Below are 27,672 nucleotides of genomic sequence, written 5' to 3' on the forward strand. Positions count from 1 at the left end.
TGACCACATGAGTTGGCAGATCTCTCCTGACCCGCCCGCTGCTCCCCTCAGCAGTGTACTTCATCGATCTGCCTGTTCTGCTCCCCACTCTCTCTGGTGGGGCCTCTCGCCGCCCCTGAGCTTCTGGCCTGTACCCCAGTTCTGTATGCACAAATAAATAAATCTTTAAAAAAATTAGTTATTGAGGCAGAGGAAGGGCTATAGGGACTCACAAAGGTAAAGCTAGCAGCAAATGAGCATGGGGGGATTCACCCCATCATTCCTGTACAAGTACTAGTGGTGGGATAAATACATCATGTGGGAAATAAGCCCCACCAAGAATTGATCAGCGTATACTTGGACCTCAAGAACAGTCCCACATCCCTAGACATTGAGGAGACGTGACTATGGGATGAAGGCTGTGGTGGCCACACCTGCCCAGGTGCAATGAATCCAGACTGCAAATCAAGAAGCATTTGCTCTCCTAGCCCGCAGAATGAGTGCTGGCTCCAGGCTTTCCTTGTGAAGGGGCTCGAGCAGCCTGGATGCCCAGGCTGAACCCTGCGTCTGCATAGCCTGGTGGCATCTGCAGTGTGGGTCAGTATCAAACACCAGGGCCCTCACTGGTGGATTGGCAGCAACTTTCTCACAAGCAGTAACTCAGCAGGAAAAAAGAATTAAAAAAGCAAGCACAAGTGTTTGCCTTTCAGGTATTTGACACGTGAGCTCAGTGGTGTTTCAGAGACTGGGTTTTTTCTGTGCTAGCCCAATCCTCCTGTTCAGGAACCCAGGACCCAACATTATAGAGGGTCTGGCCTCTCCCAGAGGATGGACATCTGTGGCAAACAGGCTGGTCTCAGCTTGTGGGCAACAAAGCAATCCTTTCTGCTGATTTTGGGGGCTTAGCTGACCTCATTACCCTCTCCAGAACCCCCAGATTCCACACACCCCAAGGCCACATCATTGAGTCAATTCATTCTATTGTCCACTGACCCAGTCAACAGTTAGTTATTAGATACCAGGAAACAAGGATGAATTAGGGCGCAAGGCCTGCCCCTTTACAGATCTCACTAACAGACCTCACTATATGGCAGGCAAACCCAGTTTTTTTAATTAAAAAAAAGTAAGGTTGCATGAATTCTATTTCAGATGTATACAAGTGTACAATTGTGAGCAGAGAAAGGCAAGTCATAAAAAAAAAATCCCCGGATGAGATGAGTGTTTAAAAGATTGCTCTTTCAACATGATAATGATACCAGAGACATTTTGTGGGGGTGGAGCGGGAATGGGATCAAAACAGTGGGGGGAGGGAAATGCACTGGACTATGGTGATGGCACATGGGTGATTGGGTGATGGGAAGCCCAAGGGGATTGCAAATGAGATGGGAAAATGCACAAAATGATGTAAAAATAAACTACTATATGTATAATAAATATAAATAAATAAATAAACAGAGATTGCTCTTTCTCTGCTAGTGGAGTTCAGGAGTGGAGACTGAGTGAGGGTCGGGAGTTGGTGAGAGCAGCTCAGGTCCTTCAGGCAGAGTAAGTGTTGCTGCCTGGAGGGTGGAACAGCTAGTTCCTTCCCAGGCCTGAAAGTGTCAGGTGTGGCCAAGATGAGGCCGAAGAGCTGGGTGGCCCAAGGCATGCAGGGCCCAGCTCATCACCTCACTAGCCCAGATTCTCAGCCTCATTCAGTGTCTGTGACACGCTCCTGGCTTGAATCACCGCTTAATATCTTAATCTATCAGCCTGCTAGCTTCCCCATCCAAACTCAGATCTTTCTGAGGGCATAGAACTGTTTTTGCAATAAATAACATTCTCTAAAGCCCTCTGTGTTCCAGATAACCTGTAACCAGGAGAAGGTGGAGGTGGGCGGGGGCCCAGGAGGAAGCCAGGCCAGTGTCGGTCAAGTTACATTTTAAGAAGGCAATCATCATGCCTGAGTAGTTCCTAGGCAAAAAGACACTTAACAAAAGTAAATTATGCGTTTTTTTTTTTTAATTAAGATTTTTAGATTTTCAGGGACTCCTCTTACTGGTGAATGACAGTCAGCATTGTGCTCAAGTTTTTCTCATGCAAATTCTGCATTTATCCAGCAGTTTTAACCTGTCTGAGCCATTCACAATATTCTTTGGAGGGTTTTCTTTCTGTTTACTTGGTGGGTATTGCTTTTAACTTGAAAAAAAAAAAGAGAAACCATTCAAATTGGGACATCCCTTTCGTAGAACTTCTGAGTTTCAATTTCAAAACCAATACTTCAACAATAAACCTGAACAAAATTTCCTTTGGAGAGTGGACTATAAACCACAGTGCTCTCCCTGCTCTCAACCCACTGGTGTGGTGAACAAGGCAATCATCATGTGGATACACAAAAAGGACACGGGCCCTCCTGCCAAGCCCTGCGTGCACAGGAGGAGGGAGAAGAAGATATCCTCTTGTTCCCCGTGAATACAGAATGAGGGACGGAAAACCACTGTACAGCAAGCAACGTGTCTCCAAGTGGCGCCTGCATACGGCAGTGATATTTGGAGATCTGGCTTCCCGTCTCTACTAAAGTAAGTTTCTGGACTTGCTAAAAGCTCTCAGAGACTCAGTTTCTTCTACTATAAAATGGGTAGTTACAAGATCCACTTCACAGTGGATCAGAGTCCTACCATGCCGTCCCCCTGCCTCCCTCCAGTCACCCCTCCACCTTCTCATAGGGGTCTCTCCTGAGTACCCATCATACATGCTGCTCAGAACAGGAGGGGGTTCCATTCTTTCTCTCTAGGGGACATGGCAGAGTAGAGCTCACATTAGTGAAGGCCAAGGTCAGGGACAAATAAAGTCAGGAAGAAAGTACAAATTATCCTAAGAGAAACACCTTGGAAAGGGATCCAGCTTCTAGGAGGGAGAAACAGTTGAGACCACCAGAGGCCATGCAGCTGTCACGTCATGTGTAGGAGCCTGGAGGCACCAGCAATGAAGAAGCCACATGCTGGCTCTGGCCAGGAGCAGCAACTGAGCCCAGTGCTGGAGCTGTCCCAGCCCAGCCTCCAGAACTGTGAGTGAAGAACCCTCAAGATGATTCCAGCCCCCCACAGGCAGGCAAGGTCACAGATGCCATGGAGCAGAGATAAACTAACCTTCCTTCTCCATCATATTCCTGATTTCTGGACATGATGAAACAGTGGCTTTACATCACTAAGTTGTAAGATAGTTTGTTAGACAGTAATAGAAAACTGCCCTCTTAACGTCGGGCCTTACCTTTACAATAGCATCTTGAGCTGGGATTTAATATACCCTTCCTAGAGAGGGAAACTGATTCTTAGGGAATTTATGGAATTTTTCCAAGACCTCACAGCTTCTAAGTGGCATAATGTGGAGTCATAATTTGTATACCATTCCTACACGACACCATCAGTCAGCCACCCAAAATGAAGAGAACTTTTGAAATAAATCAGACATTGAACGCACTACCTGAAATGCCTATTTACATGTGTTTTATATGCCGATGCCACTCACCTCTGAAATAAAGTCATTTGGCTGTCAAAAAAAAAAAATACTAAATCCCATGCACTTGAGCTGGGCCATGTGACCAAAGCTAAGCTGATGGACTAATTCACATCCAACTGCTCAGTTGACAATGGCTCAGTGCATTAAATCTCTCAGAGAAAGGGTAGAATTTGTATCAATCAGAGCTTTCCATGCCCTACCTCACATAACTCAATGACCACAGTAATTCAGACCTGTGGGCATGCTGGGGTGGGTGTGTAGAGGGGAGACATTTTTTTGCTAACTGTTTCACATCAAGTATGGAAACGCTGCAGTCAGAGGTAACTGCTTTGCAAACTCTCTTATCGGTGCTCTGGGAAAATGCTGAAAATAGATGCTCGAGAATCTGGCTATGATCAGAGGCACCAGATGTTCCCCCAGACACATGGCTGATGTGTGTTGCAGGTACTCAGTCTAATCTAGCTCATTTCACCTAGGGAGTGTGGCCCAGATCCTGGAGAAGGTGCAGGGGCAAGATGCCCTCAAGAAACATAAGGAATCCTGAATACAAGTCTCCACTACCACCAGGCTTCGTGCCTCAGCCCAAGTGCTGTCCTGCACGTTTGTGAATCAAGGCAGCCCAACCCCAAGTGGGAGAAGGAGCCACACAGGAACACCCAAACATCAGTGAAGGGAGACACCAGCAGGGGCAAGCAGAGTCCTCTCAGTGACTTCCAAGACCTCAGAGCTGCCAAACAAGTCTGACTGAACATGCCAAGGAATCTGGTGCTCTGAACCTGAAATATCAGATGTACTTTGAGGAGGGCTGCAGAAGAGTCATGAATACTCTCAATCAAATAATTCCTCTTGCTCAACTTTCTCTGTTTGGGTTCCCTCAGGAGCAGGTCCTGAAGAGACAGGATTTGAGTGCAGATAGTTTACCTGGGAGGTGACCTCAAGTAAGGGAGTACAGAGATGACTCAAGAACAAAGGAAGAAACAAGCTCCCACTATGAGATCCCCTCTGGGGACATCAGAAGGACTCTTCTAAGAGCCACAGAAGTTTCTCCCACCTAAGGAAGTGAGGCATTGAACTGACCCATCAACACCTGCCAGTCATTAATTATTAATTCCCTGGGAATCTGACTTGTTAGGTTAGAGAAAGGTCTAGTGGCCATAAGTCAAAAGGACACTAGTGCTAGAAGTTGGAACTAAATGTGTGAAAATGACAAGAGTAGCCGGGGAGAGGCTGTAGGCAGCATATCGATGGCATCTAGTATGACCACGCCTTATGGCCACACAGACATTCTCCCTGCACACACTCTGGTGCCCACTGTGTAGTCTCTCTCCAGCCTCCATCTGATTGAGTGTGAGGACGGCACACATTGGAGAGGATGGAGCCTACTATAAAACTCCAACTGACGATAACATTCGTTCTGAAGAGGAGGCCTCTAATGCTAAGCCAAGTTCCACTGGACAGCTATTCCATTCTTCCAGTCGATGGAGTAAGGCTGGCAATGAGTAGATTAGTGAGTCACTGCAGACCTGGTTTCTGACTACCCTCTGGTTCAAAAGTTCTGCTGCTGAGCCTCCGGGGGTAGAAACCAAATGGTATTCTACAAGATAATTCATCCTCAGATTGCCTAAATGCAAACTCTGATCCTAAACCTAAGAATATCCTATTGGGAATTTGATATCATCCATTCTGGGAATTTTTAACTTGGAAAGGGAGATGATGTTGACATGTAAAGTGGAAAGCAGGGAAACAGGTTGAGAAGATAAGAAATGCATCTTGTAATACTAAAGAGATAATAGAACACCATGTCCTAGACATCTCCTTTATTCCTCCAAATATCTGTTAGAAATAGCTTTTGGGAGGCCCTCCCTGATGGTGCAGAGGTTTGGAGTTCTGCACTGTCAAGCTAACCCAAGCCATGGCTGCTTCAGTGCAAGTTTGATCCCCCACCCCCACCCCCAGGTGACCCACATGGCACAGCAGACCTCACCTGTCTTGCCTCCTACTCCCCTCAGCAATGTACTTTGTCTATCTGCCTGTTCTGTTCCCCACTCTGTCTCTGGTGAATCCTCTCGCTGCCCCTGCATCTCTGGCCTATACCCCATTTCAGTATGCATAAATAAATAAAATCTTAAAAAAATAGCTTTTTTTCTGGCTACTAGAGACATTTCACACAACTTCGGCTTTTTCTGCCATCATTTTACCTTTCCCAGGTTCAATCATTTCAGTATGTAAATTCCCCACAAGGTTTGAAAAAAATTCCACTTTCAAAACATTCCCAAAGAACCAATGTGGAAAGAAAAGAATCAAAGCAGTCTGGGAAAAGAAAGCATTTTAATAAGTTAATTTGGAGGAGTGGGCGTGAGAATTGTCCCTGGCATCCAGGTTCTTTTCTTTATTCCATTCAAGCTGGGTCTATGCAGGAGCTTCAGGGAAGCTGCTTTTAAATTCACAGCCCATCGTCCATTATAATTGAAAATATGGGAACGCATAAAAGATGATGTTGATTTTAGAATCAGAATGTCAACCAGGTCTTCTCATTTCAGGAATACATACATCCCCGGTGCCCCAAAGTTACTGTTGGGCTGAAATTTTTATAAACTCAACTCCAAGTCAAATATTACAGAACTACCAAATGTCGCTGAACTACTTATTAAGGGGATACACCATTCCCCATTAAATCAAAATATAAAAATGCATTTTCATCTCAAAGTTACTGAAACTCTCTTAAGCAATCCAGACTCTCTCCTATGACATCTGAAGTGTATGTGCAGGAAGAGGGAAAAATAGACAGACACCTAGGAATTAAAAACAATAGAAAATATAACCCTCATCCCTCTAAACTATCAATGAAAACAATAAGGAAGAATTTCCCATCCAAAAGAATTGAATATTCAATATTTCAATATATATTGAAATATCTCAGTATTTCAATACTGAAGTATCGTAGTGAGCATAATAAATACTCTAACCAGTTGGTTATAAACATCAAATGATACCTTTTTCACACACACCCCACCATGTTTTGTCAAGGGCCCTTTCCCAGTGGGTGACAAGTACCTTAGATACTCAGTCCAACTTCACAGTTCCACATCACCTTTTGGTTAAACTCCAGGCATTCATGTTTAAATTTTCATCCTCTATCTGATCAAAGGCCTACATTCTCTCTTCCCCTGCAGTGGCTAGGCATTGCATGATGGAGGGGCCAAGTGTGAACTGTCTCCCCACCCCTAAACTCTTCTCTTTGCAGGGTAGAGAAACAAGAGGGGCAAGACCAAGAGGAGTCACCAAACATAACAAGGACAAGTAGTGGCCTTTTCTCTTCCATGAATCTAAAGATCATTATAAACTATGGTTTATGGACTCTGGGGGTCTTCCAACACACCTCACCAGAAAGTTTTATTTTTCAGATCTTTGTGAGAGATACGTCAACTTTAAAAAAAAAAAAACACAATTATTTTTTTTTAATTTTAATTATTACAAAAGTTTATTTTTACATCATTTTGCACATTTTTTTTCCATCTCGATTGTAATCCCCACGGGTTTCCCATCACCAAATCACCCGTGTGCCACCACCATAGTCCCATGCATTTCCCTCCCTCCCCTCCCCCCCGTTTTTGATCCCATTCCCAAATGCCCAAAAGTAGATGACTGGATTAGAAAGATGTGGTACATATATACAATGGAATATTACTCAGCAACCAAAAAAGAGAAACACATGTCTTTTGCAGCAACTTGGATGGAGCTGGAAAAGATCATGCTTAGTGAGATAAGCCAGAAAGAGAAAGAAAAATACCGGATGGTTTCACTCATAGCAGGAGTATAATGGACCAGGCGAGAAAATAACAAAAATAATGAACAACCATATACCAGACACACTTATTCTTTTTAAGGTTTATTTATTTATGCATACAGAACTAGGGTACAGGCCAGAGGTGCAGGGGCAGTGAGAGGATTCACCAGAGACAGAGTGGGGAGCAGAACAGTCTGACTGATGAGGTACATACACTGCTGAGGGGAGCAGCAGGTAGGTCAGGAGAGGTCTGCTGTGCCATGTGGGTCACCTCTGGGGCAGTGATTGAAGTCATGCTGAAGTGGCTTTAGCTTCTTAGTGCTGTGCTTTAACCAGCTGTGGCACCAGGGAGGGCCCACAACAACTTTTTTTAATTGTTCATCAGCTGATGGTATTTCCGACTTTTCCCCAACAACTCCTCAGAAATATATTGTTCCATACCTTAACATAATTAAGGGCATATATGACAAAACCATAGCCAATGTCATTATCAATGGTGAAAAGCTGAAATCCTTTCCCTTAAGGTCAGGAATAAGACAAGAATGTCCACTCTCACCACTGCTTTTCAATATAATACTGGAATTCCTAGCCAGCAATATGTTAAGAAAAAGGCATACAAGGAATCCAAGTAGGGAAAGAGGAAGTAAAACTATCACTCTTTGCAGATGACATTATAATATATAAGGAGAATACCAAAAACTCCACAGAAAAATTTATCAAAATAATAAACCAGTTTAGTAAATTAGCAGGATACAAAATCAACACAAAAAATCAAGAACCTAGCCCTCCCTGGTGGCGCAGCGGGTTAAAGTACAACACTGAGAAGCTAAAGCCACTTCCGCATGAGTTCGATTCCCACTTGCCCCAGAGGTGACCACATGGCAGACCTCTCCTGACCCACCCGCTGCTCCCCTCAGCAGTGTAATTCATTGATCTGCCTGTTCTGCTCCCCACTCTTTCTCTGGTGAAGCCTCTGGCCACCCCTGAGCCTCTGGCCCCTGAGCCTCTGGCCTGTACCCCAGTTCTGTATGCACAAATAAATAAATCTTAAAAAAAAAAAAAATCAAGACCCTTCTTATACACAATCACTCTGAAGAAGTCAAGAAAATCATCTTCTTTATAATTGAAACAAATAAAGATCAGATACTTGGGAATAAACCTAATAAAAGAAGTGAAGGACTTCTACAAAGAAAATTATAAAATATTGTTGAAAAATAGAAGATACACAGAAATGGAAAGAGATCCCTTGCTCATGGGTTGAAAGAATTGTCGTAATTAAAATGGCCATCCTACCAAAAGCAATTTATAGATGCAATGCTCTTCCTACATAAATTTCAATGAGGCCCTCCCTGGTGGCGCAGCAGGTAAAGCACCGCACTGAGAAGCTAAAGCCACTTCCGCATGAGTTCGATTCCCGCCTGCCCCGGAGGAGACCACATGGCATGGCAGACCTCTCCTGACCCGCCCGCTGCTCCCCTCAGCAGTGTACTTCGTCGATCTGCCTGTTCTGCTCCCCACTCTGTCTCTGGTGAAGCCTCTCACCACCCCTGATCCTCTGGCCTGTACCCCAGTTCTGTATGTACAAATAAATAAATCTTAAAAAAATTTTTTTTCAATGAAATTTTTCAAAGAAGTAGAAAAAATACTGATGAAATTCATATGGAGCCACACACACAAAAAATCTCAAATAACCAAGGCTCTTCTGAATAAGAAAGAAGAAAATGGAGGTCTTACATGCCCAGACTTCAAACTATACTACAAAGCCATAATAATTAAAACTGCATGGTGCTGGAACAAGAACAGACATACAAACCAATAGAATCGAATAGGAAACCTAGATATAAATCCACAGCTTTATGGACAGCTAATATTTGACAAAAGAGCAAAGACTATGCAATGGAACAAAGAAAGTTTGTTCAACAAATGGTGCTGGGAGGTTTGCTATATGCAAAAAAAAAAATGAAGCTATATTACTACCTATCACTATATATAAAAACCAACTCAAAATGGATTAAAGATCTAGACATAAGACCTGAAACCATAAAATACACAGAAGAAAATATTGGTGAAACACTACATAATATACACCACAGTAAGATCTTTAAAGATACATCACCCAAAGCAAGGATAGTGAAACAAAGGATAAACAACTGAGACTATATCAAGTTGAAGAACTTCTATACAGCAAAAGACACTACATAAAACAAAGAGACACCCCACAAACTGGGAGAAAATTTTTACATATAATACAAATAATAAAGAATTGATAACAAAGATATACAAAGAGCTGACAAAACTCAAACAAATATAAACAACTCCACCAAAAAAAATAGGCAGAAGTGCTACAAAGACACTTCTCCAAAGAGGAAATGCAGAAAGCCAATAGGTATGTGGAAAAAAAAAAATGTTCAGAATCACTTGTAACAAGGGAAATGAAAATCAAAACCATAATGAGATGCCACCTTACACCAGTGAGATGGCATATATTAAAAAAAAAAAAAAACAAGCAACAATAAATGTTGAAGGTGTGAAGAAAAAGGAACTCTCCTACACTGCTGGTAAAACTGGTGCAACCACCATGGAAAGCTGTGTGGAGGTCTCTCAAACTGCTTAAATTGGTGCTTCCATATTTTCCAGCAATTCCATTCCTAGGTATCTACTCAAAAGACACAAAAACAAAATTCAAAAGGACACTGGCACCCCTATGTTTACTGCTACCTTATTTACAATAGGGAAGATGTGGGATCAACCCAAATGCCCAAAGACAGATGACTAGATCAAGAAGATGTAGTATATATACACAGCAATCAAAAAAATATAAACATGCCATTTGCAACAACATGGATGGAGCTGGAAAAGATCATACTTAGTGAAATAAGCCAGAAAGAAAAAAAAAATACTAGTGGCTTTCACTCATAGCAGGTGGTAAGGGATTATATATATATATATGTATGTATGTGTGTATATATATATATATATATATATGTGTGTGTATATATATATGTGCATATATATATATATATAAAATATGTACTATATATTTATACTTAAATATATAGTAAAAAAAAAAAAAGAAAAGAAAAAGAATCAACTAAACCATAAACCAGAGACATTCTATGGGAGAGGAGATGGGAACAGGAGAACAGGATCAGAACGAGGGTGGGGCAAGCACAAGGGACTGTGGTGATGGCACATGGGTAAAGTGGTGGTGGGAAGTCCACAGGGGTTACAACTGAAATGAAAAAAATGTAGAATATGAAGAATGAAGAATAATGTAAAAAACTGTGTTTATAAAATAAAAAAAAGAAAGAAATGTTTCCCAGAGTGTCTACTCTTTAAAGCCAACTCAGCCTGCAGGAACCATCTTTGGTGTTTCTCAGAGCCAGGAACTTAAGAGTCAGTGAGTGAGTGAAAGTCCCCCAGTACCCCATCTAGAGTTCCAAAGTTCTTTTCCTCATACCAATGACATAGGAAAGGGTCAGCTAGATAGCCTTTGTGTAGCTTGAAATCCTCAACTTTCTAGGTATATAACCATTCTAAGAATTGAAGCTGGAATGTATCAGCCTTTTCAAAACTTCACTGGGAGAATATCACTATTTCTAAAAGTCTCATCCCCCAATATTGCCCATGATATTTGAATTGTCACTACAACACAATTTGGATCCATCTGCATTTATAGCTGTGGAATTCACAGTGAGCGTTTCATTCACTGTGTTCTTATACTTGGGCCCAAGCACTACATTTTATTTTATTACATATTATTTTCCTTTTCTGTCCTTTATATTCCTGTTAAAGATATTACATTGATTTATTTAATTGTATCTACAAGCAAATAGTAGTACTAGTAAATTTCACTTCAAGATAACAATGGAGTCACCATAAATATTTGTTGTAAAAAGGGATCATTGGTTCTGATAGGGTTGAAAACCAGTGATCAAGATCAATGAACTTTTCTGTTTATTTCCCTGTTATACGCCCTAAGACTAGAATAAAACCTTTTGGAGCCAAGCTCCAGCCTTGGTATCTAAAGGGAAATGTTGTTTCCACTTAATCCAGAGTTCTAGGAAGTAGGTCCTGTCCAGATCACTGGCCCAGCCCGTGAGGGAGGGGTAGCATGGAGACCCCACGGCCCCAGGCGAAGGAGGACTCCAAGGTGAGAGTCAGGGCCGTTAGCCACTTGCTCCACACCCCACTCCACAGCTCATCTTCCCAGGAAATGCTTCTAGAAGAGTCCTTTCCAACACCAGCTTCAGAAACACTGGACTTGGATTTGATGGGGAGAGGAGTGTTTCTGTGTGCCCAGTGTCAAAGCTATAAAGCTCCCAACAGAGCCAGTATATCCTTAGATCCAGAAGCAAATGTTTTGGCTTTGGAAATATTCCCATTGGCTCTATTTTTGTGAACTAAATACAGAGCCTGGAAATCTCAGTACATTCAAAAATCAGCACCTCTTCCGTTCATCTGCTTCCCTAGCTGGGGTGGCAGAAATCCACGGGCCTCGTCACCTCACTCCATGGACCCCATCCCGCTTCAGTGGAGCACAGGCATTTACTATTAAAAAGCTCATCCTTGTCCTCTGCACACATGCATCTGATGCCATAAATTTCAAATTGCTTTTCATTAACTGTTTGGAAAATGAAGCTTGCTTTATATGTGTGTAGAACTTCTGCAATCTGGGATTTAAGAGAATGTTAACAGAAGCAGGGAGGATCTATGGAGTGACATGGACAGTGTTGGGAACAGTATTGGACCTATACCAGTCAATGGTGATGGTGAAATTCTCATTAATGCCAGTACAGAAGCTCTCCCAGATGTGGTATGCAAGTCTACAGACAAGTGGCTTGGTGGTAGAGGGTGAGGAGGAGGTGGGGCATGGAGCACATGCTAAGGTATTTCACTGATAGGAAAGCTCATTTCCATTACCTCTCCCACAAGGACATATGCTCTGGAAATGGCCCTCAGTCACCAGCCTTAGAGGTCCAAAACGTGAGCCATCCAACCTCCTATACCCTAACCTGTCTCACACCCAGAAGGCCACCTGCTTCCAGCCTGGCTCCACTTCCCCATCCTGAGTGTGCCAGCTTATGTCAGTGATAGCCAGAGCCCCGCCTGAGATGCTGACCTTTACTAGCCAAACCCTCCTGCTCCATGAGCCCCACCCTGTGTGCCTGTGATGGGAGGATGATAAAGGAAAAAGCTGAATCAAAGACAATCCCATCCCAGCCACCATTCCCCACTCATGACCAAGAACTGGGCTCTAGGGGGTGCCAGTCATCACTCATCCATTGAGGCTGTGCTTAATTCTAAACTTCTGGGAATAAAGACATTCGAACCTGATCTCTAGATGCATGTAGTTTAGTGAGGGCAGGAAGTTGTGTAAAATGATGGACTCTGATCAGTGTTCCATGGAAACCTGCATGGGAACTGGGCTGGGTGCTGGGCTCTACCCTAGAGTTCACCTGTTAGCCCAGGAACAGATGGCACCAGCTAAAGGCCCTTTGAGAGAAGCCAAGGAATGTGATGAAGTGATGTGGAGGAATTTTGAGCAGAGATTGTGTTTGGAAAGTCCATCAAAGGCTTAGTAGAGCTGAATAAAAGAGGGGTCAGTCCACCACTAGTGGGATATATAAAGTGGAGACAAGGAGAATCCATATTACCAAACCCTCTCTGAGTCACAAGACCCTGACCTCCCCATTCTGAGCCATCTGAAGTAGAAAGCACTAGAATCAGGGCGCAATGCCTGCCATTTGAAGCAAAGACGAGAGACAGGAAAGTACCACTGAGAGACAACACAGAACAGATGAAGAAGTCTCAGACATCTACCGACATTAGGAATGACATTCCTACTGAGTTAGGAATGAAGGTCCAGACCCTGCTCAGAAGTTGCCCACCCCACATTTAAACAGACACAGTCAAGACGGAGAAGTAGGTGAAACTTCCTGCTTAAAGAGGGCAGTATTGTTTGGACAACTGTCTCCAGGTGATGCCCTGTGATTGGGTCCGAGAGCCACCAGGCTACACACCTGAGACTGCTATACCACAGCGAACAGCAATGTCCTCCCTTGTCTCTGGGGATGCCTCCTGTAGTACTCAGGTGGGTTTAGGGTGCTCAGGTAGTGTTGGTTCTGAAGAGAGAAAACATCAAACCATGCATCTTCACCACAGCCACAAAGCTGTTACCCCAGGTTATCTCATGCCAGGACCAAGGCTGAAGAGACACTAAGGCCCCACCATGGCCATCAGCATGGGCAGAAGCCCAGTCTCCTGAGGATCTGTAACCAGCCACTGCCAGCTTCCAGGTGACAGAGCTGTGCCTCCTAGACTCACTCACACAAGTTGGGCACAGGAGCTAACAACACTCTAATATGGTTTGAGCTCCATGACAGAGTCCCATCTGCTCTGTGTCCCACACACACACCAGACAGCCTGCTGTGCCGCTTAAAATGTCACCCTTCTACGACCATTTAACCTTCTCCTCTTAATGCAAATGTTGCCAAATGAGTTCAGGCATCATGTCCTATTACTTTAGGAAAGTCAGAAATGGTTCCTTTCTGACATGATGACATTCTAGAGCATTCAGGAACCAGTGTCTTGGAGATTGGCACTACAAGTGCCAGAGAGGAGCTCATTTGTTTGGCAATATGCACCAGGTGAACTGCCTTAAGCTGTGGTGTCTTCAGGTAGAGTAGGTGAGTGGTTCTTAACAATAGAAGTAGTCCACTCCCAGTGGACTGAGAAAGCATGAATTATGAGACTGGGATGATGGTGATTCTAATTATTGGTAGTATTTTAAGAGAAGAGAAGGTTTCCTGGGAGCTGCCAAACTCTACCTCCAAAACCAATTCTTGATCGCACCAAGGATAACAAGAGAGAAAAACTAATGAGGAGGGGCCAGGAAGAGATAGCTCAGGGTGGGGGGACATTGGTATGAGAGGGGTGCAGAAGGCAGACACAATTCTGTTGGTCCTCTCCGGCTTCATCCTCACCCATGGTCTTTGGGGCAAAGCAGCGGGATATATCTGAAAGCAAAATTCCAGGAAGCTGCAGCTTCAAGTAGAGGTTCTTGGTTGGTCCGTGACTTGAGTTCCTCTACATAGAATAGCTGCAAATAAACTACTAGTAGGTTGGGGGGGGGGGGGGGGGGTTAGGCAGGGAGCTGTTCAAAGAAGAAAATGATGCAAATACAATAAAAATGCTTTATTCATGAAAGCTAATTAAAAGAAGAAGAAATCACTAAAATGCCTTAAATATAATTTTAAAATTAATAATCCAGCATGATAAAACCATCTTGTTATTCCTGCTGATGGCGCAATAAAGCTGAAATAATTAGTTTTCCTTTGGGGAAAAATACCAATAAAAAGAAAGCTAGGTCTTGAATTTGAAATTCTTTTTACTCTAATTATAACTGATTTCAGCTTCCTTTCCTATTCCAAATGACCACTGCTCTTCCTAAAATCAAAGGAAACCAGCACCAAAATGACAGGAGCGGGGAAGGAGAGAAAGGGAGAAGCTTCCCTGCAAACCCCAAAGTCAATACCTTCTCGCATTCCCCAGCATCTCTGAGTTTCCTGAATGATGGCTGGGCTTTCAATTCTTGGCTCTAAGTCCTGATTTTTAATCTCTCCAAAACAAGGTCTGGAGGGGAGAAGCAGGGGCAATTTGCAGCATAGAGAGTGTGCCAAGAAGTGCTGGCAAAGCATGATAAACTGAGATTCTAGGACTGTGTGGGCTTCAACTGTCTTTGCACACTGGCTTGGAGTTCCAGAGTAAGTGATTTTCTAACTCCAGGGGCAAGAAGAATTCTGCAGTTGTTCTCCCACACTGTTTTCATGGGTAACCATTAATGACTCATTCCTTTGGATCAATGTTACCCATGGTAGCTTTAGAACCACTAGGTATAAGGCAGTCTGGGATTCGAGGCACACTCCTGTTCACAGAGGCCTGGTTTGTGGGATATAGTGAAAATCTGCTCTACGAAAGTACTTGTGGGTTTGAGGACTTGGAGGGACATAAAGACTGGGGAAAAATTATATTTGGGACCTTAAACCACCAAAACACACATCCAGTCAATTGCATATAGTCTCCTGCTCTGAGTCTTGGTAAGATTTCGATAATACAAGTCCCCCACCTCCTTCCTGTCCCTCCATGCATCTCCCTGAGAGAAGTGGAGCAATGACTATGAGGTCTAAAAAAAGACGTGGCCCCCAAAGGAGAGGGGGCACTCATCTGTTTGGTGACAAACTACTACAGAAGACCCAAATCCTCAATCGGGAAATGGCCCTTGAGAAACACTGCTAGACAGAACGTGAACCTTTCCTCTCCTGGGTCTTCACTCTCCATCCCAGCAGGTAAAGGAACAGAGGTAATGCACTCACCCAGGCAGCCCTGAAGACAGACCCCCTTCCCACCTCTCTGTTGCTCCTTGTTTCTCCCCCTAGAAGCACCCCAACGTCTGTTCACCAGTCAGCCCTGTGTCTAAACAGTCAAGGTCAGAGGACAAATGGGAGCAGTAGTCGACCCAAGGGACTACTGCTTCGGATGCCTGAGTGGGACAGGAGGTTCAGTCACCCAAATCCACTTGGGGTTGCCATAGCTGAACCCAGAGCTTCTTGGTGCCTTTGATGAAGTAAGACAGAAGTTTCTTTAGAGCATTTGGCCTGAACATCAGGCAGCAACATCTCTGGCTTCAAATATGGAGGGACACGCTAAGTGTCACCTGGCAGCAGGCAAGAGCAAACCTGGATTCCTACCCATGTGCTCAGGCTACCTAAGTCCAGGATAAACTGTACTGCAGCAGACAAAAACATAAATAATGCATCCTAACACCAGAACTTCAATATTTTTGAAAGGTTTCATTTCTCCTCCCTTCCAACTTTGATATATGTACTTACTTAACAAGGGTCTGGGGAGGGTTAATTGAATTAATATATGTAAAGTGCTTTGAGTTTGAAAAGAATACGCAATATAAATGGAAGTGTCACTAAAAAGGTTAATCTAATTTACATCTAACACTTTCAGTTCATGGTGTTAATGAACTATATCCTTTTAGAGAGTGATTAATTTATAGAAATGTGATTATTTTTCCTAATGCTATCTATGGGTCAGTGTCTCCTATTACTATATCTAACTTTATAGGAGAATTCAGCATTTTATAAATTAAAATAATAAATCAAATACCTCTGTAATGGTTATATTTCATTAATTATAAGGAGGCATGCATTAGATTAACATTTATCTGTTTTAATTAATTTGCTGCAATGCAGTTATCCATGCAAATTGGAAAACGACACATCAACTTGACATAATATTAACAGTTGTGACTGGTTCTTCCTGGAAAATTGATGGGCCTGCAACTGCTGCATCGGTTGTGTAACCATGGTGACCACCAGCTGTGACATATGCAGACTGTACATCAAAGAACCCCAAGGCACTTACTGAGAAACCCAAACTTCTCCTGAACATAAAATTAACGAAATTGACAACAGTTTCAGTAGAGAAAGATGGACAGTTTTGTTTTAGGGGTGGAATGTGAAAGTGGCAAAATAAATTTCTAAGATCCTATCACTTTTTTAGGCACTTTGACCTTTCCGAGGGTTCTCAGAGCCATCGTCGTGTGGGCACCCAGAACCTCCTCCAGGACAGAAGGTAGGTTTCTCGTGTCCTGCACAAGAAGCGGACCCCGATGAGGCCAAATGCTTTGCATAAGCTTCACACCGGTCAGCATGACTTGGAAGTTACAATCTTTCCTTTCGTATCAGGCATGTTTGTGGACTGCAGATTTATCTGACTGCTTAACAGTCAGACCTCATGGGAACGCCACATAGCTTATGTCTGAAAAATGACATCTTTTGTTTAAATCGGCAATTTACAGATGACAATTTGATATGGGGGATTCCCTAGGAGTAAGTCCATTTCAGCCTCTTACACATTTGTTAAGGCCATGAAAACGGCATCTGCAGCCTTTGGAATATGCTAGCTGAAAAATGCAGAGAGAATATGCATTGGAAGCTACTGGACCCAACTCTCAACATCTTGGCGAGATTTTCATTCTGCTGACTTTTCTGCAGAACTGTCTGCAACTCTTACATAGTGTATGCTGTCATTGATTTGGATGCGTCTGCAGATATGAACTGGGAGAACCTCAAGACCACTCCCATCAGTGAGCCAGGCAGGATGTGGCACCGTGCCAGGCCTCCTGAAATGCCTGCTTTGATCACACAGCGGTGACCAAGAAGAGTCACCCCTCCAGAGGTTCAAAGCCTGCCGGGGAAAGACAGGAAGGCCAGGAGCACGTTGACAACCTGGCCAAATACACAGGAACAGCACCCTTACCTGGAGTAAACTTGCAACTCACACAAAGAGAGCAAGAAGCATGCCTGGGGGAGCTGTCAGTCCAGGGGAGCCCTTCTCACCCTCAGCTGCACATCAGACATGCTAGAGTGTTAAATGACATGCCAGCCTGGAGCATTTACACCCAAATCTGTGGCTCCATGAATCAGAATTATTTTAAAACTCTCTCAAGCGATTCCAGGAATTTTCAGGCAGGCAGGGTTGAGCGCACCAGCACAATGGAGAAGAGTAAACTCTGAAGCCAGAATGTGTGGCATCAAGTCCCAGCTCTGTTTTACTGAGTGAGCTGGATGAGTAGCCAAACCTTCCAGATGTCCACTTCCTAACCAGTAAAACAGAAATAAAAAGAGGACACACCTGTGGTTGGGAGGCTGGAGGGCTGAATGACTGTTACTACCTATGGAGCACGCAGAACAGTGCCTGGGACAAGGGGAGCACTTGATCGAAGGCAGTATTCACTGTCTGGGAACTGCTGTAAGTTCACTGAGAAGAGGGGAAGCCACTTAAAGGAAAAAAAGAGCAAAATCCTCAACAGACATCCTGAAAAGCTGCAGCATTTGGGTCTAATTTGAGAGGGCTGGGGATTGTCAGGGCAGGGAGTAGAGATCCTGTTCTAAGCTGCCTCTGGGAAGCATCTTAATTACCTTCAGGGGAGAGAAAGGTTGCCAGTATGCAGGCAGAAGCTCTCCATAGACACCTCAAGTCCTGCCTGAGCTGCCTGTAGGGGTCATGGTCGGGTGGGTGAGGGGACAGGTGGCAGGTGAAGTCACACACATCCTAAAAATCAGAGGTGTTGGTTTCATGAGCATGGACCAGACTGACCTATTTCCTCTCCTGTCCCCAAAACACCCCCCGAGGCAGCGGCTATGGAATGTGACCTGAGAGCTGGACCCCATGCCTGGGGTACCCAGTGGTGGCAAGATTCTGGCACCTGCGTAAGAACAGAGGGTGGACATCAAGAGGCCATGCAATTTGGACAGTAGGTCACCAGTGGTAGCCTGGGAGCTTCCAAAGAGTTAAGCTAGTCTTAAAACCTGGGGACATCTTGGGCTCTCCCTGGTGGCACAATTGGGTAAAGCACTGCATTATGAAGCTCTCTGAAGTCACTGCAGCACAAGTTCAATCCCCAGCCAGGGAGCTGACCCACATGGTGCGGCAGACCTCTCTGACCCACCTGCTGCTCCCCTCAGCAGTGTACTTCAGTAGAGCTGCCTGTTCTGTTCCCCACTCTGTCTCTGGTGAATCTTCTCACCCACCATATGTCTGGCCTGTCCCCCAGTTCTGTAAGCATAAACAAATAAAATCTTAAAAATAAATAAATAAATAAACCCTGGGGACATCTCTAGGCTGGATGGAAGTCACGAGATCAGAGTAGAATTTTATGTAGGCCTGGAGAGGTGGGCTTCAGGCTCCACCCAGATAGCAGTAAGATGGATGCAGTTTTAGGAGCTCCGGATTATGCTGCATAAAGCAGTATAAATGGGCATGGAGATGGATCTAGATCTTCTGGAGTAGATAGCTGATAAAGGAGCTATCAGTAGAGGAAAGAGAAGCATGCTGAAGGAATTCTGGGACTGTGGCTTGGGTCAATTGCAGATGGTGTAGCTTTTTATTCTTTGTTACCAAATAGTAACACAGAAGAAGTAATAGCATCTTGGAGGGAAGATGAAAGTTGGGGTTGGCATGTGTGGGGTTGGGAGTACTCTGGCACATCCCAGAGAGGACCGGCATTGAGTGAGCCTCTCAAGAGAGCCCAAGCGAACAGGAGAAGAAACAGCCAAGGCCAGGGATGACCCTGGGAGGAGTGAAGAGGGGCTGAGGGCTCTTGACTAGGGACCAACAAGGTGTAGGAAGGCACTGAAGACAAGTTCTTGTCCTGAGGATTAGAAATCTGCAAGAAGTAGAACTGAGTTTCAATGATGTTGTCCCAGACAGTGCTCCCTCATGCTGAATCACATCCCAGCACCTCCCCCACCCACTCTCCACCCCCCCCTCCCCTGGCCTGACTCCTGGCTCTGCTGTTGCATACCTGTGGGGTTCATTTACCAACCTGTCAATGAGTATTTGTGAGACACCAACAGCCCTACAGAAAATCCTCCTCAGAAGAAAGGGCAGCCTCAGGAGCGACAAGGACCTCCTAGTCTACACGTACCATCTCCTCCACCCTTGCCACAGCCACCTTTTAGCATCCTCCCTTCATTTCCACAGTGTCCAGCCTTCAAGTAAACTTATCTTACTTGAAAGGATTTGTGCTAAATTCTGTGAACTTTATCTGCTTTAACAAAAAGAGTCAGGCAAGTATCATATTTAAGCCAAGTGAACAGCAGCTGTCTTTATAGTGCAGGAGACTCCTCCCCACACACCTTGCACCACACAATGCAGGACAGAAGGTGAGAAAGGCTTCAGGCTACATGAAGGAGAAGAGAGGAGAGAGGCCAGGCTCACTCTTGATGGAGACTGAGGCAGAGAGTGAGACTTCCAGAGAAACTGACTCAGCAATTTTGTAGTGAAACTCAGATGTTTTCACCTCATAAGGTGATGCCTTCCTGCTCAGATGAACACTTCAGCCTTCCTCAGACTCTTCCAGACTCACGCTGCTGGCAGGCCTAGATGATGTGGGATGATTGAATGTCTACCCTAGTGTTCTAGGTTCAAACCTCACTTGCTCCATTCCCAGACTATGAGAACTTAGACATGCTGCATCACTCCTCTAGGCCTTGAATTCCTCCTCTTTACAGATGGAGTAGTCACTCAACCTGCCTCATAGATTGGGGTCAGGATGAAACCAAATGACACATGTGTAGTGTGTCACAGTGCTGGCACTTAGTATGTATCTTCCCATTGCCCTAACAGACAAAAACAAGAGGCAGAACCATCGGCTGAGAAAAATGACGAACAGGGCATACCTGGCTTGCTCTAACTTTGCCCCAGATACCCTTCTCTGAACATGACCTGCTGCCTTTTCCTGTTCTTCCCTCAGAGCTTCCAATGTGACAGTTACAGGTGAATATTTGCATCCCCTCAAAATTCACATGTGGAAATCCTAGCCACAGTAAGAAGCCCTAGAGAAGAGATGGGGAGTAGTAGGTGAGGTCATGAGGGCGGTGGTGTGCGGGTGAGTGGGAGTAAAGGCTCAGAGGAGTGAGGAGGGAGCCCACTACTGCCCTCTGCTCCCCACCTGTGAGGATGCACAGAGAAGGCTGCAGTCTGCAGCCCGAAAGCAGCCCTCACCAGAATCCAACGCTGATCTCAGGTCCAGCCTCCAGAACTGTGAAAAACACATGTCTGTGGTTTACAGCCCCCCCCCCCCAACCCCCGTCTACGGGAATATGCTACAGCAGCCCCAGCTGACCACCTGCAGCACTCGGAGCCAGTGTCTTGGCCCAGCGCTCCTGGTCAATCCTGTCAGCATCTGTCCGGGAGCCCACTTCTCCAACAGGGACTTTCCCCAGGGTGCAGGCAGTGGTGGGCCAGATTACAGATGATCCTCTGTCCCAAGCAGTAGTGACCACGCTTCAGCTGCGCCTTCCATGTGAACATTCCCCCTCCCAGAAGTTGCCAATGTCTAAAGCAAAACAAATGTTCTCTGCTTCCTGGGAGATCGGGACTGGGAGGGAAGCATTAACAGGGCAGGGACCCCTCCTTAAAGCCCGCTTCATGCCACACATGTCCCTCCTCTGCAGATGAGAACCCCACCTGTCTGATACTAACAGCAGGAGACATGACATAGCACACACCAAGAGGCCTTACTCTGGCCTGGCCCTCAGGTGAGTGCAAGGCTTGGGAGGTGAACAAGATGATTGAAGACATTCAGATGCTTTCACAATTCAAGCCGAATATGTGAGTGTATATGTTTGCAGCTGTATTTACACATATTTTCACAAATACGCACCTATACAGAAAGACTGAGACAAAAAGAGATACACCGAGAGAACAGCTTGAGCTGAGAGAAGATACAAATAAAGTCATTCATTGCCAAGCAATCAAAAAGAAAATTTCACCAAATCTCCGACACTCAAACCCAGTGCTTCAGTGATCAGTAACTAGTCAATGTAGATTTGTGCTGCTTACCTGTTATCACCTGGGTTAAGTTCTTTCTAAGCTCTACTCTAACAAGAAAAAGCCCTGCAAGGTAGATCCGTGGATCCCCATTTTATTAGTATGGAAACTGAGGCTCAAAGTGCTTAACTACTTCATCCAAGATTAGGTAGCCAAAAAGCAGTAAGGTCAGGATGAAAACCCAGGGTTCTTTGACTACCAAGCTACTATGTTACTTCATGGAAGAGAGAACACCCAGAATGGCACCAAAATTGCAAACTAGGAGGTTCACTATGTCAGTCACTACTGACAACCCAGCTTACAGCCAGAGGGAGGCAGCTGGGTGTTGCTGGAAATGCAAGGAGAGTCAGGTGAGTGAGGACCCCCCAGAGCTTTGCTGGAACACCCCACAGGTCAGAGGCACAGAGGGAGGGCCCTAGTATTCTGGGGGCACCAGCTCAGGTGTGAGGGGGTTAGTTAGGAAGGTTCTAGGGTAGGCCATATGGAAGTCAGCCTGTGTCTTGAACAGCAATAAGAGTTGGGCTAAGGAAGGTGACATTGGAACCTCTAGATAGTCCAGGGCAGGAATGAGCACAACCTGCTCCTGGAGCCACAGGTGACGCGGGATGCCAGCTGGTCAGTCTGTCCCCTTTGATGAATTGCTGAGGCCTTTTTGTTAATCGTGTTCCAGTTGTTGAGGAAATAATTGTCGCATTTCTGAGACACATTTGCTACTTGTGCAGAGATAATGTAGAATATTTCACCATAAATAATCTATATCATCTTTGTCCCTACAGGATGTTCTGCAACAAACAATCGGGAATGTGCGAGGATGGTTTTTGAATCTGCAGGAAGAACACTGGTTTCCTCAAACTAAAGGAAGCAAGGCCCATTTCCTGCACCTCAGAAGCAGCACCCTGGGCTTTCCTACTGCTGTGAGCAGGACCAAGGGGCTCCTGTGGACCTCAGAGATACAAATCACCCTGCTTCCCCAGGGTCACCTCAGTAGGCTTTCAGACAAAGGGGAGAGTACCTGATGAGCAGTCAGGAGACACGGGGCTAGGGCGCCCTTGTCATTCTCACCCCCGTAGCACACACACACATGTTGGGGGTCTCCTCAAGTCATTTACCATCTCTCAGACTTAGTTTCTTAGTCCTTGGAATGGGCTAACACCTACCGCATGGGCCGTAAAAATTAGAGACAGCTCAGGGAAAGGGAGTAGCAAAGAACCCTCATTCTCCTAAGAGGGAGCTGCATAAATTGCAAGGCCTAAATTCTGCCCACTGGTCTCCCCCACCTACTTTCACCAAATGCTGCTTTGGCCAGGCCACTTTCTACCGCCTTCTCGCTTGCCTATGTCCCCATCACAGAGTTTGGGACAAATCCTCTCTGCTTCATTTGCTTAAAATTTCTACACAAAAATCTTGTCTCTCCAATTACATCAAAGCTCTCAAAGAAAGGTAGGGGTGAGGTGGGAATGAGGGGTGGTCTTCTGCTATCTGCTCAGATTCGTCCAGAGCGCTAAGCCAGACTCAAGCACACAGGGGTGGCACTATGGGAACTTAGAGTCCAAACTCAACAATATGCCAGTATTCTCTATAAACTATGTCTGGATGTTGAGAATGGGAAAGGTCCCTCACACCTGAGACATCCCTAAATTTAGCACAGACCTTAAGGTGTTTGTCCAGAATGCATCATCTTCTTTACCCTGGATTAGCTGCGTCATTGTTCTATCCCAGGAAGCTGTGTCATTGTTCTACCCCAGGAAGCCCCCCAATGTCTCCCAAGCTTTTTATACTTATAAAAAATAGGCAGGGATCTGCTATTTGCCTCCTTTGACAAAAAGCCAAGGTGTAGGAGGGCAGAGGAAGAGGCTGTAATAATTGCCTGGTTACTATATTATTTCCAAAATCAGGAATATGTTTGCACTAAAAGTACAGTGATTCTGGGAAAACTCCTAACAGTTGCCGGGACTTAGCTGCTCCATTCCCTACAGCAAGAAGCAAGGAACACAAAGGCAGGACGAGCTGTGTACCACAGACATGACATCTTACACAGCCCCGAAGCTGGGAGGGCATGCTTCCAGACAGATGTCCAGAGGGTACACTTAGCTCTGCCAGGCAGCTTGATGCCACATGCCACTCTCCTACACACGAATACAGAATTGTATGGGATAAGAAAGCTATTTTTTTTTTCAATATCCTTCACATGTCTTCCTGACTTTTCTCTTTTTTAGTGACAGGGAAAATCCTATGAACCTTCAGTGTGGCAACATCAGTGGCATGGTGCATTATACATGAAGCATCACTTTATTATCTCAAATGTTCTTCAGAGACTATATGAGATTTTGAAATGCAAAATCCAAGTGCATTATAATAAGAAAAGTCAGCCCTGTAAATACCAACTAAAGTGTCATAATAAATGTCTCTGTTTTGATCAAATATTACACATTTGTCTTTTTTAAACGCAGCTAACAGCACCCTCTGCAGCCCTCTAGTGGTTGGAAAGAGAAAGGCAGAAAAGGGGCATGGTGACTGGCTAACCAACTTTTACACTGGAAAAACAAGTGGCTTATTTTCACCAAGAAATAAACACGTTCTAAGCCGGGAAGATGAAAAGTGTTGGTCCAAAACGTGTATAATTAATTACTCCGAAGACTGTGATTCATTGAAATTCTGGACTCCCCCCAACCGTTTTCATCTTTCTGAGCTCCGCAAATTTTCCATGTGGACTGAGACCTTAGCACTACGTAAATACTCCAGGTCTTCTTCTCAAACAAGTTTTCTCTCTCCTTTCCTTACTTGTTGTGAGCTATCCTATTTGTGGAACCTACGTATGAATATATCATTTGCTCTGCTAAAGAGATGGAAATTCCCAAAGCAGTATAATACGTTGCCTATCATCATTTTCATGCTTATTTTCACCAAAAAAAGCACCCAGTGTCTTAGAATGAACTCTTCATATCGTGAATTATCATACTATGCTTGAGATATTTTCATAAAGATTTTATCTTTATGATAAAACGAAACTGCCTCTCAAGGATGTATCAGGAGTAAAAACTTGCTGAAATAGGACGTCTGCTTATAAAACAGTTTCAGTGTCATGTCGCTAAAAAAATGCTAAGATTACAGAATAAGCCAAAACTCCAATTCTCCAATTTATCTCTCAAGTTGCAGGAGAGACCTTCCCACCAGGGACGGTGAACTGGGGTTTCCTCGCTCTGGCCACTCTCATGCTCCAAAAGTAATTAAACCTGATAGACATTCTCCTTCCTGAGACACTGGTGCGCTATAGTTTAAAGTCAGCTGGCAAATTAGGTGGCCTTGGAAACCTCAAGGGAGAAGAAGAGCTTCTTCAGCTGCAGGGTCAACCCCCCACGCCCTCCGACGGCTGTCAGTCAGACAAGGTTCCAGTAACCAACTTCCCCCTCCTGAGTACCCGGCAGATTAGAACACAGCCCTCATCCAAGAGCACGTCCTCCTTGTCAACAGCGCAGAGAATCAACAAGTTATCACTGAACTGGGCGCGCCAGCCCAGACTAGCCGCCGTCTTTCCAGAGCCCACCGCCACCCCCAACTCTACCCCCAGCTCTGCTCCACCCCAGCCTCTCCTCCTACCACAGCAAGTGCGCGACCTCGCGTTTCAGGCCCGCCCTCCGGCGCCCCCATCCCAGCGCTTCTCTCAGAGCTCCCAGACAGCTGTCAAAGTCCGCGACTCGCCAGCCCATTTCTCTCCGACTGCACCAGGCGTTCGCTGGGATCCAGCTTCCTCAGGGGCGGTAGGAGTGCAGAGGTCACGACCTCCAACCAAACAGTGGGCGGGGGAGGGGCACCAGGTTGGGCCCTTCTGCGGGCAGGAGCGGAGTCGGAGAGGCCAGGGCGAGCGTCACATCCCGCACTTCTTCCGGACTCCGCGGTCCACCTGGAGGACGCGCGTTCCCAGGGGAGCTGGAGTCACCCCGGGAGAGCCTGAAGCAAGCCAGAGGGGGCCTTCCCTGGAGCCTACAAGTTTCCACCCCATCCCCGGCTGGAACGAGAGCTCTGCACTCTCGGTAGCCCTACAACTGATCCCTCCCTCCGGCAGAAGCCGACAACTGCCTCCCCTCCCCGCGCCAGCGCCCAGCTCTAGCCATAGCCGGGCCAGAGCCAGCGAATCACCTACTACACCCTCACGCCAGCAGAGACAAAGTTGTCCCGACTCCCCAGGGTCCTCAACCCCTGCTCCACACACAGAAATTGGGCTACGTCTGCAGGTGGAACCTGCAGGTCTAAGACGCAGAGCGCTTACTTCGGGGATCCCGGGCGCACAGATGCCGGAGAAGCTGCGGCGAGAAAGGGCGTGCAAATCGCGCGCGAGCCCGGGTCCCTGCCGCTTGCACCTTCAAGCCTGCCCAGCCTCCCTTCTCAGAAAAAAAGGAAACTTCCCCAGCACCCACCTTTTGCCGCGAGGAGGCGGCGCCGCCGGCTGCCCCCGCCGTCGCCGCTGCCGCTCCCCACGCCCAGCGCCAGCAGGAGCGGCACCCAGCACAGCCTCCGAGGCAGCATCCTCGCCGCCGCCGCCGCCGCCAACGAGCTGCCACCGCCGCCTACGGTCCGCACCGGCTCTCGCCTCCCGGTTGCTGCCGCGCCACGGGCTGCCTCGCCTTGCCCGCTGGGTGCGCTTCCAGCGCCGCCGCGCCCGACCTCCAGTACCCGCCGCCGCGCCGCTAGCTCGCCGGCAGCAGCAGCGCTCACTGGCGCGGACCCGGAGCGGCTCCGGCGCTCACCCCGGGACGGCCCGTGACGTCACGGAGGGAGGGAGGTGGCTCCTGCATATTCATGAGACGCGGACACCGGCACCGATTCCGAGCTCCCGACTCCGCGGCTCCGACCCCCAACTTTCTTCCGTGGTCCCCAAGCTCCCGGACACTCCCGCCCCAGTCAGGACCTGGTTCCCAGAGGACCCTGGTGAACGACTGTGGGAAGCCCTCCGCCAGGTACCCCACCTCCCCGACTCTCCGACCACTGCCTCTGGAGAAGATGGACTGTCACAAAAAGTGGTTACCTGAGACCTTGAGCGTGGTCTACGGGAGAGCAGGGGACCTTGCCCTGTCACGCCCTCAAGTAGACCCCTGTGGTGAGGGTGCCGGAGGGCTTTGCAAATCTCCTGCCCTTGGTCAGGTCTCTGGGAGCCCTAAGCCGCCTGGTCTGGGGAGGGCGCCAGCCACACGCTGGAGCTCCAAAACGCTAGTACTGCTCTTGAGTTGTCTGGCAGGGTAGATCACCAGGGACCAGAAGGGCGAAGGCTGGACAACGCACTGCCCTGGGAAAGCAGGGGCATTCACTTTTCTCAGAGGCTGATGGACCAGGTTAGAAATGGTAAACCTGGGGTGCTGGACTTACCAAAGCTGCAGTGGGGACCATGCATAAACTTCCCTGGAGTATAGTGCTCAGACAGAAAGTCACCCTGCTTATCTTGTCATTCTACATGTCTAAGACCAGGCTACCTGACATCATGCCTTGTAACACTCCTGCATGAATACTTAATTGTCAGTTCCCCGAGTGCAGGAGCCCTGCTTGTCTTAACGAGCCCCACCCACCAGGCCACAAAGTTTCCCAAAGGTACCCAAAAACCATTAACTGCTGACTCTGAAAAATAAGTCCTTGACCATATTTGCATATATGCAATCCCAGAGACACACGCAATTCACCATTCATAGTTAATACATAAAGAAATAAGATAGAAAGTAAAGAAATGAACAAAAGCTATTTATTAACCGATTCAATACATTTCCTGAGCACCTGAACAAATTGTACCATCCTATCTTTGGGCACTGGGGTAGGTGGTGTTAGAGGGCCAAAAACCACGGAGAACGTGCTCCTTGCCTCAAAGCCTTTACTCCCCATTTGAGAAGCAGGAGAGGACAGTAAAAGGCAATTACAATCCTTTGTAAGTGTTATGATCCTTCACATTCTTTATGTTGCTAGATATGAGCCTATACAAATCAATTACCAAAATGTATATATTGCAACACTGTCTA

The 27,672-nt window shown here is 46.0% G+C and overlaps 1 protein-coding gene across 1 annotated transcript in view; it reads right to left on the reverse strand.

Moving 5' to 3' along the window:
* Positions 1–26,381, reverse strand: part of CLSTN2 (calsyntenin 2) — a 599,321-nt gene extending 572,940 nt beyond the window's left edge. The window contains exon 1 of the mRNA XM_004682158.2: positions 26,089–26,381. Coding sequence (XP_004682215.1) covers positions 26,089–26,197 — 109 coding nt within the window. The 5' untranslated portion in view covers positions 26,198–26,381. The remainder of the gene's footprint in view (positions 1–26,088) is intronic.
* Between the last annotated feature and the right edge of the window lie 1,291 nt (positions 26,382–27,672).

Source organism: Condylura cristata, unplaced genomic scaffold (assembly GCF_000260355.1).
Source record: "Condylura cristata isolate star-nosed mole 26May11 unplaced genomic scaffold, ConCri1.0 scaffold00014, whole genome shotgun sequence".
NCBI classification, from domain to species: domain Eukaryota; kingdom Metazoa; phylum Chordata; class Mammalia; order Eulipotyphla; family Talpidae; genus Condylura; species Condylura cristata.